The sequence below is a fragment of the Triturus cristatus genome, chromosome 3_1, assembly GCF_964204655.1.
Source record: "Triturus cristatus chromosome 3_1, aTriCri1.1, whole genome shotgun sequence".
NCBI lineage: Eukaryota > Metazoa > Chordata > Amphibia > Caudata > Salamandridae > Triturus > Triturus cristatus.
Genome location: NC_140583.1, coordinates 852,772,415 through 852,785,519, shown reverse-complemented (window position 1 = coordinate 852,785,519; position 13,105 = coordinate 852,772,415). Strand labels below are relative to the sequence as shown.

The 13,105-nt window shown below is 38.1% G+C and overlaps 1 protein-coding gene across 1 annotated transcript in view; it reads right to left on the bottom strand.

The window, feature by feature from the left end:
* Positions 1-13,105, bottom strand: part of LOC146861181 (dynein axonemal heavy chain 11-like) — a 2,741,463-nt gene that overhangs the window by 2,121,676 nt on the left and 606,682 nt on the right. Inside the window, exon 17 of the mRNA XM_085646213.1 lies at positions 11,799-11,921. Coding sequence (XP_085502339.1) covers positions 11,799-11,921 — 123 coding nt within the window. The remainder of the gene's footprint in view (positions 1-11,798; positions 11,922-13,105) is intronic.

Genomic DNA, 13,105 nt, shown 5'->3' with positions numbered 1-13,105 from the left:
AACATCCCCCCTCAACTGAGAACCCAATTTCTCACAGGTACTAAACAACAGCACTTGCAATCAAGATGGTTTTTGCAGATTAGCAAAATTTCTATATCATATAATCAATTACGTTGTTGCAAATTGAAAAATGACTAGCAGGGTAGATGAAAGATGCAATAATACAGTTTATGGACAAATGATAGCAATTTTTGTAAGTATGGCTAAGTCAGTCTCTTTGTAATTTTTTTTTTTAATGTTCCATTATGTTTAGGTTAAGAGTGCAACTTTGACGTCTCTTTATTTTGGCTGAGATAGGCTGGTTCAGGCTGTCTCTAGCTAAATGGCCATTAACTGTTCCCTTTAATGGGAGTTTAGCGAACCTACAGCATGTTTGAACCTTATCAGTGTCTTAAAAGCAAGCTAGATCTGGACGAGTATCACTCTGAGTCCTTCACTGTTTTTTTTTTTGTTTTTTTTTTAAACTGAGAAGTGGGTATCTTCCGCTGATAATGTTCGCAGGAGCTAGGTCTAAAGTTCAATAGCATTTAAAGTTACAGTGGAGTATGTTGGAAATCTTTACAGACATACTGCTAATTTATCTGACCTCTCTGACTATTAGAAAAATACTATTAAAAGTAAAATATTGAAATCAGGCATTAGAACAATAAACGCTGAATACATCTTTGTTATAGCAGGGTATTTAAACATCATCAGTGGGCCTGCTAAAGGTCTCTTGATTTGGCCGCCACATCTATAATTTGGCGCAGGTGTAAATGAAGAGTATTTCCCTCATTTGCAACACACCATGCAAATGACAGAATGCCTCCTTAAGATAGCATGTTGCAAATATATGTGCCAATACTATCTGTATTACAGCAATAAAAAGAGTAGAATGTTTCTTGAAATCATTAGGTAATGCTGGATCAAAACTGGGGTACTGAGACAGCATACATAAAGATGACACCCATAAGCATCTCCAATACAACAGATGTAATGTAACCTTCATATAAAAGGCTAACTATCATATTAAAGTAGTCTGGTGCTACACTGGAAACAGAAAAAAGGAGATAGAGTAGGTCACTTAAAGAGAATACATGTGGGAAGGCACATGTAAATCCTCCTGAATGCATGTGCAGCACAGAAAGTAGCTTTTAAATGAAATGTAGGTGTGATATTAGGCCATAATGCCACCAAACTATGTCACTGAGTGTGGGTGTTGTGTAAAGTCTGATGGCTGTGTCCTGAACATGTAGCTTTCTGGGAAGCAGTCTTCTTAATTACAATCCAAATATTTTTTCACTGTACTCTCCCTCTAGAACATTAAGAACATCTTCAGCTTTCTGTTTACAAATTCCTATGATAAAAAAAAAAATCTTCCAGAGGCAGAAGTTCATTTGACCAACCTAATAGTCAAAGCTTGTAATTTACTGCCATTGGAACTGAAATGTTAGACCAACTTTCGCATGTTCAGAAAACAACTTAAGATTTGGCTATTTACAAAATAAGTTGTTGGTTAGTTAGGTAGTCTGCCTAATAGCCCCAGGATGTCTCTTTTGGCAACCGTGCAATTTACAACATTAAAAATCAATCACATGGGGGGGCGTGGCTTCGGAGCCTCAGAAGATGGCCGCTGTTCTCGGGAGCTCCGCCGAGACGTGAGGATCCGCGACTCCTGCTGGCAATGTTTCACTACTGAAAAACGTCGGACTTGCTGGTTCCGGCAATCGGAACTGCGGCTCGTTGGAATGCTGCCGCTATTTTTTCAAAGGGTGAGCCTAACAAGCCTAATTTAATGTTTTTTCGGTTACCTCACCGTCGCGGCCGCCATTTTGTTTTTTCATCGACCTCTTGCTTCTCACCTGGAGGTGCATGACGATGCTGGTTAACAGTTGGCTACCCCTTTTTGTCATTTTCTTTTCCGTTCTTTTGGGCAACACTTATTCTATTTGACCTTCTGGTGTCCCTCCCGGCATTGCCATTTCCTCTCTGCCTGCAGTTACTGTGGAACATTATTTCTGACTCTTGCCTGGACTGGTGTTTTTTCACTCTCTTTGCATTTTTTCCCAAATCTTCACTTGGTTTATTTTCAAAAGACTCGGTGTGTTTTCCTATATATCAACATGCCTCGCGGCAACTCTAGTGGTGCTCGTCCTTCCACCGAGGCGAGTTTAGAGGTCTATAATCCTTTTGATATTCTACAGGAGAACACTGAAGATAGCACCAAAGACTCTGGTGGCGCCAAATCTACTGCACCACTTACTCCTCGCTTAAGCGCCAAACAAAGCTCCAAAATACCTTCTGCGTCACCATCTACTTCTGGCAAGCGGGTAAAAACTAACCCACCCTCTCCCACCAATTCTTCATCCCCGATATCTATGGAACTTCTTCTTGACGAGATTCGCGCTCTCAAGCCGCATTTGGAGGAAACTAACGTCAGACTTCAGAACCTGGAAGCCAACTGGTCTCTCACTGAAAAGAGAGTTGGAGACCTAGAAGTACGGGTTGACTCTGTTCAAAATCTCATGGCTCAAGTTCCTCTTCTTTCTAAGGAGGTTGTTCAACTTAGGCAACAAATTGAGAATTTGGAAAATCGAAATAGGCGCAACAATCTGCGCATTTACGGATTAGTTGAAGGCCTTGAAGGTGCTAATCCGATTGCTTTTTTCAAATCTTTTTTTCCAACTCTTTTGGGTCTTCCTGAGACACCCTCATTAAATATTCAAAGAGCACATCGTTTAGGTACATTATCCCGTTCTTCTCCCTCATCATCTACTAAGCCGAGAGGAGTCATTCTGTACTTTTTGGAGTATACGGATTTACTCAGAGTTCTTCAGGCTGCCAAACAGCGTGGGAAAATTGCTTGGAATGGTTCTACTCTTTTCTTCGCCCAAGATTATGCTAAAGTGACTGCGGACCGTCGGAAAAAGTTCCTGGAGATGAGACCTGCACTACGCAGCATAAATGCGCGCTACGGCTTATTCCATCCCTGCCTTTTTAAAGTGACTCATAATAATAAAACTACCAGTTATGAAGATCCATTGTTACTCCAGCAATTTCTGAACAGCTGCAGAGCCGAATCCATGGAAGTACCTCAGCCATGAGGGTCTTATGTATTGTAGTAGTTTCCGTTTGTTTTTCAACTTTAGTGTTGTTTAGTTTCTCTCCTAATGTTTTTTGTACCATTTTGTCGGATTAACTTTTCCTTCTTCTTCCCCCATTAGGTAGCGATTCTTTGTGGTCCTTCGTCGTTCCTTGTTCTCCTCAACTTGCCTAGCGGATGTCCCTTCCTTATCGTCGTCCTGGAGTCCCCCGTTTTCGGTGTCCCGTCTTCCTTATGTGGCCTCACCAACCCCGTTCTTCATTCCTTTTTGTGGTATGCTTACTTGTTAGCTTATTTCTTCATCACTCGTGTCTGTCGTTTTGCTCTCTTCTTTGGTCCTTTTTCTATCTCTGTTGTTTCTCTTTTTCCCTAATTCTAACTCTCAACTTATTCCTTTCATGCCTCTCTGCTTATAATTTCTTCTCTCCAAGAATTTCTCTTATGTCATATTTCTCTTTCTTACTCTATCACTACTCCATTAAGAACAATGTTATTTTCTCTCAAGTTTTTTTTATAAGATGCCTTGTACTTTATTGCCTTTTTGTACATATTTGATTCTCACACAATTTTTTGATATCAGTTATATTTGTTAGATGTCGATAACTATACTTACTTGGAATGTTAAAGGTTTGGGTTCCCCCATTAAGCGGCAACGTGTATTATCCCACTTAGCAAGTTTACAGGGGGATATTGTGTTATTACAGGAAATTCATATAAAAGAAGCCGAAATCATCAAATTACGGTGTAATTGGGTGGGTCACGCTTTCGCTTCCCCCGGTTCGGGGAAACGTAATGGTGTTGCTATTCTCTGTCATAAACGGTTAAATATCAAAGTTATAAGTCAATCCAATGATTCTGATGGTAGGTGGGTGACTGTATCTTTGTTGATTGATAATATCCCTATAACTATCTTTAATGTATATGCTCCTACCACACAGGATAAATTATTTTGGCCCCAGATGCTTACATCTTTAATGCAATCTTCTGATGATTATCTGATTTTGGGGGGGGATTGCAACACAATTGTGGATCCTATTATAGATCGAAGATCCAATTGCCACTTTTCACCCTCTTCCATGCACACCCAATTTACTTCCACTATTTCCCAACGTTCCCTTGTTGACTCCTGGAGACTCTGCCATCCTACACTTAGAGAATATACATACTACTCACCGGCTCATTCTTCCCAATCCCGGATTGACTACATTTTTATTTCTAAGGCCTTGACTCAACATATTCGCCACTCTGAAATAGGTTCTATTTTAATTTCTGATCATGCCCCAGTTTCTTTACGCCTGGATTTACTCCCCCCCATTAAAGGTACCAGAAGGTGGAGGTTCAATAACTCTCTCCTATTAGATCCCAAGTTTACCCCAGCCTTCCTCGAATTTTCATCCCTATTTTTTACAGAAAATGAATCTCCTACAATTTCCCCTCAGGTGTTATGGGACACTTTTAAGGCTGCTTCTAGAGACTTCATTATTTCATTTGTTTCTCGTAAAAAACGCGCCGCCTCCCACTCCTTACAATCGATTAACTTGCAAATTAAACAATTGGAACACTCTTATTACTTATCTAAGTCTCGTTCTGATTTGGATAAGCTTCTCAAAGCCAAATTCTCCTTTAATAAGCTTTCCACGGAATCTGCAAATTTATTTTTACTCAAATCTAGTGCCAAGTATTATTCTGCACAAAATAAGGCAGGTAATCTTCTTGCCAAATATCTTAAAGTTAAGAGAGAACGTACTAGAATTGAATCTATTGTCTCTTCATCTAATATCACTCTTCATAAGGATGAGGATATCCTACTGGAATTCACTAACTTTTATCAAAATCTCTATACTCCGGAGTCTCCTCCTCTGTCAACTGACATTGATCACTATTTATCATCTATTCCTTCCCCTTCCTTTCCAGATATCGATTTTGCCCCTTTAGAAGCACCTGTTGTCCCTAAAGATATTTTGGAATCTATTCAAGTGCTTAAAAAGGGCAAGGCTCCTGGACCGGATGGGTTCACGATAGAATTCTATTTACATTTCTCCAATCTGCTCGTTCCTAAACTCCATCAGTTATTTTCATTCTTTGTATCGTCCAAACAATCTGGGGGCTCCTTTCAGGAAGCCTTAATTTGTCTCCTTCCTAAAGAAAATAAAGATCATACCTTATGTAAAAATTATAGGCCTATTTCTCTAATCAATCTGGACTATAAAATATTTGCAAAAATTCTAGCGCTTCGTCTCGACAAGATTTTACCTAAATTAATTGGTAGGGAACAATGTGGTTTCATTAAGGATCGTCACCTCTCTGACAATACTCGACTCTTTTTTAATGTACTAAGTAAGTCCCACTCCTACAAGTCTTCTTTAGCTGCTATTGCATTAGACGCCGAAAAGGCATTTGATAGAGTTAACTGGCAATTTATGTTTGCAGTTCTAGTTTGGTTTGGTTTTGGCCCAAAATTCCTTGCATACATCTCTTTACTGTACTCCTTTCCTAGGTCCTTTATATTAGCAAACGGTCTTGTCTCTTCTTCGTTTCCCCTTTTCAGGGGTGTACGACAGGGGTGTCCCCTCTCTCCTCTTCTGTTTATTTTAGCATTAGAACCCTTCTTGACAAAAATTCGAGAGAATAAAGATATCACCGGTTTTCCTTATGGGGATAAGCATTTGAAACTTTCTGCTTATGCGGACGATATACTTTTATTTATCTCTAACCCCCAATCCTCTATTCCATCATTTTTATCTGAAGTTTCTGAATTTGCGAAAGTATCAGGTTACAAACTTAATGTGGATAAGTGTGAAATCCTCCCTCTAAATAAATTTTGTCTTCATGTAGATTTCTTGGCCTCTTCTTTTCATTGGAGCCCTTCTAAGATCAAATATTTAGGATTATGGTTTCAATCCTCAGTTAAGGACACTGTAGCACTAAATCTTAAAAATCTATTAACAACCCTAAAAGACTCTACAACTCGGTGGCATCCGTTGTTTTTATCCTGGTGGGGCAGATTGGACTCTATTAAAATGATGTTAGTTCCAATAATCTTGTTCTATCTCTCTAATCTTCCAATTAATATCCCTAAATCTTGCTATAAAAATATTTACTCCATCTTATCGAAATTCTTATGGCACCAGAAGAAAGCTAGGATGTCTTTTGCAAAACTTAAATGTCCTAAGCAGTTGGGTGGAGTTAATTTTCCGGATTTTGCTTCTTATCATATCTCATTCTTCCTACAGCATTCTGTTTCCTTATTATCTGCCCAGGTGTCTGATACCCCTTCTCAGCCTTTGTGGGTAGACGTTGAATCTTCTTTCTTTCACCCTTTCAATTTTGAAGAATTTGTGTCACTGTCTCATATTCCCAAGAAATTCTCCCTTCCTATTCTTAAAAACTCTCGGAAAATGTTTTCTCCTCTTTTCCTGGACGGATTAGATGATCGCTCTCGTTTTTTGCAGTCTTCCTTGTGGTATAATCCCCTTATTAAAATAAGAAAAAGGATGCTTTTTTGGAAGGACTGGAAGGATCTTGGTCTTAATTGGACTCACCAACTTTTTCACGAGGGTACTTGTGTTTCCTTTGCTATTCTTCAATCCCGTTTTTCTTTACCAACTTCCTTTGAATTTAAATATAATTTACTGAGTACAGCTGCACAAACTAGTTATGATTCCCTTTCTGATTCCATCACTCATACCAATTCCTCTCCTCTTCTTCTCCCTTATTTACTTGCTTCTTCTTCTGCTTCCCAAATTTACAAGAAGTTACGGGATACTTCTAGCACCCGTGATAAATCTAAAGTAGAAAATGACTGGGAATCAGATTTAGAGGACTCTTTTTCTGTCCCCACATGGCAAAAAATTTGGATTAAGATAAGGAAGTCGTCTAGAGCAACCAATACAACTCAAACTTTATTTTTTATATACAATAGACTTTTGATTACTCCTGCTAAACTACATATGATTGACCCCTCTATTCCCTCCACTTGCTGGTCTTGTTCAGCTTCAATGGCAGATCTTAAACATATGTTATTTACATGTCCCGTTATTTATAAATTTTGGAATGATGTGTGGCAACAGATTAACAAAAAATTTTCTACACATTTTCCCTTTAGTTTTCACATATTTTCTTGGGCAGTATCTCAGACATATGGTCCTCTTCCACTTCTAACACTTCCATTATTGATCTTCTTATAGCTGTAGCGTTTCAACAAATCACCAAATCCTGGAAGGAGGCCTCAAAAGTCTTGTTTCAGGCTTGGTGGTACGGGGTCTGTTATCATCATAGGCTAGACAGGGCCTATGTTTACCCCATTACACTGGCTATTAAGCGTGACTTACTTTGGGTGCCAATCACAAATTTTTTAAATGTAGTTGCACGATCTATACCCTCCCATACTCCTACTGCGGAAGAGGTTCCCAAACCTCCATGAAGTACCCTTGATGGTTTCGAGTATATATGCATATAGAGTGTTGTATACTTATTTATTTATGCATTGTTATTGGAGAAGTTCTTGTACCTTTATTATATCTGTATACTCTTTTTCCATATTTCTGCATACCAATGATTATGTTCTTATCATATATATTTTGCTCTGTTAATTGACCATCTTTACTCCCTCCCTTTTCTTTCGCTTTCCTTCTTTATTTATTATTTTCTTCCCCTTGCTTATGATAATAATAGCATTTTAGTTTGTTTTCTGCATATGTTTGTTTTATCATAATTCTGCTGTATTTAAATTTCAATAAACTTTTTTAAAAACTTTTTAAAAAATCCCAAAAAAGAATCAATCACATGGAATCAAGGAATAGACCGTAGGTTGAAAAATATTTTATTATATTAGAAAACTGTAGCACCAATGATGAGACCGAAGATACACAATTTACACTACTGCTGTTCGGAACCACACCATGGTGATGGAGTTGCAAGCTATACACCGGAATGACCTACTACTTGCATTCCTTCAAAAATGGTGCCCAGGTAAATCACATATGGCTCAACCAAACTTTGGATAATTTCTACATGACAAGATTGAAAGTGTGTCTGATTAGAAATCATCCTTGTAATCAATTCTTTCCACATTGTGTGTGTTACCATATAAACTTGGTATGGGAAATAGAGAATAAAAATCTAAACAGAGTTGTTAACTCAATAGATATTGGTGAGGTAGGAGGAGAGAGATCTGTCGGGGAGGGAATATTTAACACAAGGATGCACTTTTAATAGTGTACACTTAATTGACATACCGACTCCAGAGTGGCCCCCAATGTATGGAACTTAAAGCAAAAATCATAATATAAAATATTTATATTCAGCCAGCTCCCACAGTCACTCGTTAATTTAAAACAATGGCAAAGCTCTTTGGAAAAGGCTATCTATCAGACACGTCCTTCCTCTGCAGAAATCATATAAATATTAAACACCAGTCGATACAGCGCTCGAGTGAGAAATGTGGTTCAAGATGAGATTCCTTATGTGAGTAAATGAGAAGCTAAATTGATCAGAACCAACATCTGGATCTAAGCGCTATATCACAAGAGTTCCAAAGATAAATTCATGTTTTGAAGTTAATTGTGAATTGGAACACAGTAACAATTTTCTTTTGATTTCCTCTTGTTTCACATTTGTGTCATTTGCTTTTCCTATGACCCAAGGAATTCCCTGTTCTTGTGGAGCAGCCTTTGATGCAAACCAACTTGTGTCAGTATTAGTTAGAAAGTTAATTCATTTCCTTTTCAGGCTACTCTGATGTGATGGATAGATCAGACTATTGAGGTATGTGGTTAAGGCGAGATTAAATTCATGAACAATTACCACATTGAAGGGACAAAGATCCTGAACAGAGAGCAATCTCAGAAATTCTCTGGGTTTGCACTCAAGGGGGTCTGGATTAGTGATGCGCGGAGCTGTACACAATTTTTTTTCAAAAGGTTAGCAACTTCATGACTTTGAAAACTTTGCTAAGTTTTATTTTCGATCATTTTCATGAAAACTGTGCCAATTTACATTGCAAAAGGTAACCTTGCAGAGAAAAATTCTGCAAGCATTTGCAAAATTAAATGGTAAATTTGCAGAGAAAAGATCTACATACATTTCCATCTTGACTGGGTTTGATTAAGACAAGTCATCATGTAGCGCGCAACAAATCATTAGGAAAAGGGCCCAAACCAGTAATCTATTCAAACTTAATGAAGGGTGAAAATCAGAGCATCACAAAATATGCGCCCACCACTAGTTTAGATGAACTATAGTAGGACATTTTTCAAAGAACCTGTTGGAAAAAATCCATGATCTGCTAAATGTTAAAGGGCCAGGTGTTAACAAGAAATTCATTATCAAGGCTTAATGTTGATTGGCTCAGTGATGTTGCCTCAATAAGAATTACTCTTACACACATTACCCAGACTAAAAACTCCTTTGTTCTAAGGAGGCCGCCCCAGGAACTCAATTGTGTTATCCTTGGAAGTCAACGAAAAACTGAACTAGATACACAGATGTATTTTAGGTCAGAATTCTAGTGTTAAAGGGTCTGATTTGGAGTGTGGCAGTTGGGATACTCCATCACAAACATGATGAAAATCTCATATTGACATTTTATATTATCCTGTGGCACTTCCAATACAACAGATGGGTTATACAGTTGTGGTTGAGTATCCCGTCCACCACAACTCTAAATAAGGTCCTTAGACTTTGCAGTTGAATGCTATTTTCAAGAGTCATTCCTTGAGGATTATGAAATTCACACACTGTTGTTTGCAAGAAATGAGCAATAATGATCCTCAACTTTCCACAGACTTTGATAATCTTTCATTTGATATACTTATGGCATCATGGTGTCTACTCAGAAGGGATAATGAATGCTTGATGAACTTTAAAATTCTAATGTGTATTTATTATGCTGCAGTTTATAAACTTGCTATATTGAATATAGTTGCATCATAAAAGCATATTCATATAAAACCGCAGGCAGCTGTCTATAGTAAGAAACACATAATAGCTCTGAACACTCTTTACATATTCTACATAGGTAATAATTGTTTTGCAGCTCTAAGAAGACACAGAGCTTCAACAGACCTCATTGAGCTGGACATATGGAGATTGTTAAAAGGTATATCATATATAATATCAGAAATTAAGTAGCTAAGACAGAATGACAAAATCATTAATAGCTTGTCTTGTCTTTTGATATCAATTTTCCTACAGTGAAGGCCATGTTTAACTGTGTGACTGGGCAAAGTGATGATACCCACTGTCTCTGTTTCTCTCTCTAATCCAATTGTCCTTTCCCTATGCCTACTTCCAATCAACATATTGTTTGGTGTATGGTTTGCACTGGGTTTGGAGAAGCACACAGGGGGGTCTGTTGCATACTGGGATGTAGTGGTCTCTGGGCCTAACTACGCATAAGGACCTTAACCACAGCAAAGTAATCTCTCATCTAATGAGTTGTTGCTGAACGTCACTTGTATTACTAATTCTTAGTGGCAATAATTGATGCATTTAAATTATACTGAAATTAAATGACAACAGAAAGAGCAGTGTATGATAGGACTCTTGAGGGGTTTGCCTTCAAACAGTGATGAAAGCATCAGTTATGAATGCAAATATTGTCTGAAAATATGTGCCTGAGAAGGCAACAAACAATTTTAAAATTACATTGTACTGATTTCGCTGGAAACTCTGATGTTCACGCCTTCATTTCTCCACAGTTGCCAATGCTAATCACTCAGCTGTACCACTGCTATGACAATGAAAACAGTTGTATATATTTGCTTTAGATACTTATATGATGACACTGATGAAAGGCAGAAGTTGAACTCAAAGCATTGACATTAGTGGCCTCTAATTTTTTTACATTGGTATTTATTCATGTATTTTTAGGATCCACAAGTCACTGTAGGTGTTACACAACAAAACAGTAAACAGTTCAATAATTACCTTTCAACAAACACTTTTTTTGCATTTCCAGGCTCCTTCATTCTTTGTGAGTTGGCAAAAAAGCAGCTCCAGACACCATTTAAAATGATGACTACTTAACTGTGTTGCATGCCTTAATACTTAGAAATCAGCCTCTAAAAAGTTTTTGGCTTGAATGTATCTGTTTTATTATTTGTTTACTACAGATCTTCACTCATGTCTTTAGCATTTGCATAGCACATTTCTACAATTTCTGTGGCCCTGTAGTGCTTTCAAGGTCTGGGAGCCCATTACATTCTTTGGATTATGATGGATCTGAGTGTGTCGAAGGACTTTGCCTTTTGTTTCATTATGCTAGAGTACACAGCATTCCATTGCTAAGCGTGGGATAGCAGTTCAATTGGGAAGCATCATTAGCCAATTACATTGATTTGGAGCAATGCTGCAAACATGTGTGGGTGGTACATGTAAGGTAACGTTTACTGCATGGTTGATATGTAAGTTGGTGAGAGGATATGAATGTGCTGCCAGGAGGTGTGTCTAATTGTTTTTGTATAAATATATCTTGATAGGGATATGATGATAAATGTGACAGCTCTACACAGAATGTCAATACTGTGATTGAACCAATCATCAAAGAACTGCAGCTGTCAATATCTAACATCTAAGATCATAGGTCATTGTTCTGGAGCCTCCCTTACTGAACTTAGCCATGATTTATCCAAAGAAAACTCTTCCTAAAATATGTTAATCAATCAAAAGTATAAAGAAATTGTCATTGTTAAAGATTATAAGATAATTCTGTCACCTGATTGTCCTCAAGGGTTTCTATAAGATTTTCATCAGACTTCAAAAGTGGAGTGCCTGTGATATGATGTTTTTCATAAGAAAATTCCATAATGCTCCAGGTGTGTTTAATCTCCACAAGAACCTGAAAAATGTAACAAAGACAATTTACTTTCCTTTAAAACTGATTGATTTGGAAATATAATTTCTGTTCTTGAAGATGAATACAATTGAGTACAGTGGTTGCCTTTAAAAAAAAGTAGCCATTCTGTCATAGTCATAGTTAATCCTACTACAGAAAGTGAACTAGGTAAGTCAGATGGCTTTCTCATACTTTGGTGCAGTGATGATATTATGAAACATAACATTTCTGAGGGTGGGGGAAAACAGTGCAAAGCCCCGGGTGTTTGCTATAAACTCATGTTGTCAACACGGTATTTAACCCCTTGCATGCCCGCCCCTTTCCCCGCCCAGTGCCGTGCCTTCCATTAGCGGGCGGAGTTCATGACGAGCTGGACTCGTCATGGGCACAGCGCCACCGCAGCCCATGACGAGTCCAGCTCGTCATGGGCACTGAAGGGGTTAATTATATTTATGCCCTAGCCTAAGTTGGGGCATGTAGGTGTCACACATAATACACAGTGATAAAAGAGCAACATGATACAAAACAAATTACATTTAAAAAGTAAAATCTATGGACTGGTGTACCCTTACTTAACAGTTCAATTTTAAAGTTCCTATGACTCCTGGCTCTTGCTTACATTTTCATTATAAGCAACCAACGTTGCAATGAACAAAACAATACATTTCTAGAAAAAACGTTCTACAAGGTTTATTATTTGAGGTGGACTTGGTTTGTTGGCATGTATCCTGTATTATTTATACCCTTGTGATAATGTCATTGGTAGCACAGAAGACAAAGAGAAATTTGAGGTTTACTACTCAAACCAAGTTTGCACAAAATGGCAATAAAAAAACAGTTTCTAGCAGACAGCAGGATTCCCAAGTGCCATTAGTACTCCCTTTGGTTGCTTTGGATGAGCACGTGTTAATCCTGTGAAAGCCTCAGGGGAATGGTGGAAAGAAGCGCAGTACAATTCCCACAAGAGTTAAAACATATTTTGGAGGTCATTTAACATATGGTGGGTAGCCAAAGAGCATGTTTGTCTCCGAGAAACGAGCAATCTTTGTTCCTGACACACATGGAGTTTTCTCCATGTAAGTCCCTGGAAAGAATGCATGTCAGAAGTCCCACTCTACACAGGATGGGAATTCTAACAAACATGGGCCGACATCCTATGGTGTATGGACTGCCGGTCAGTGGAGCGA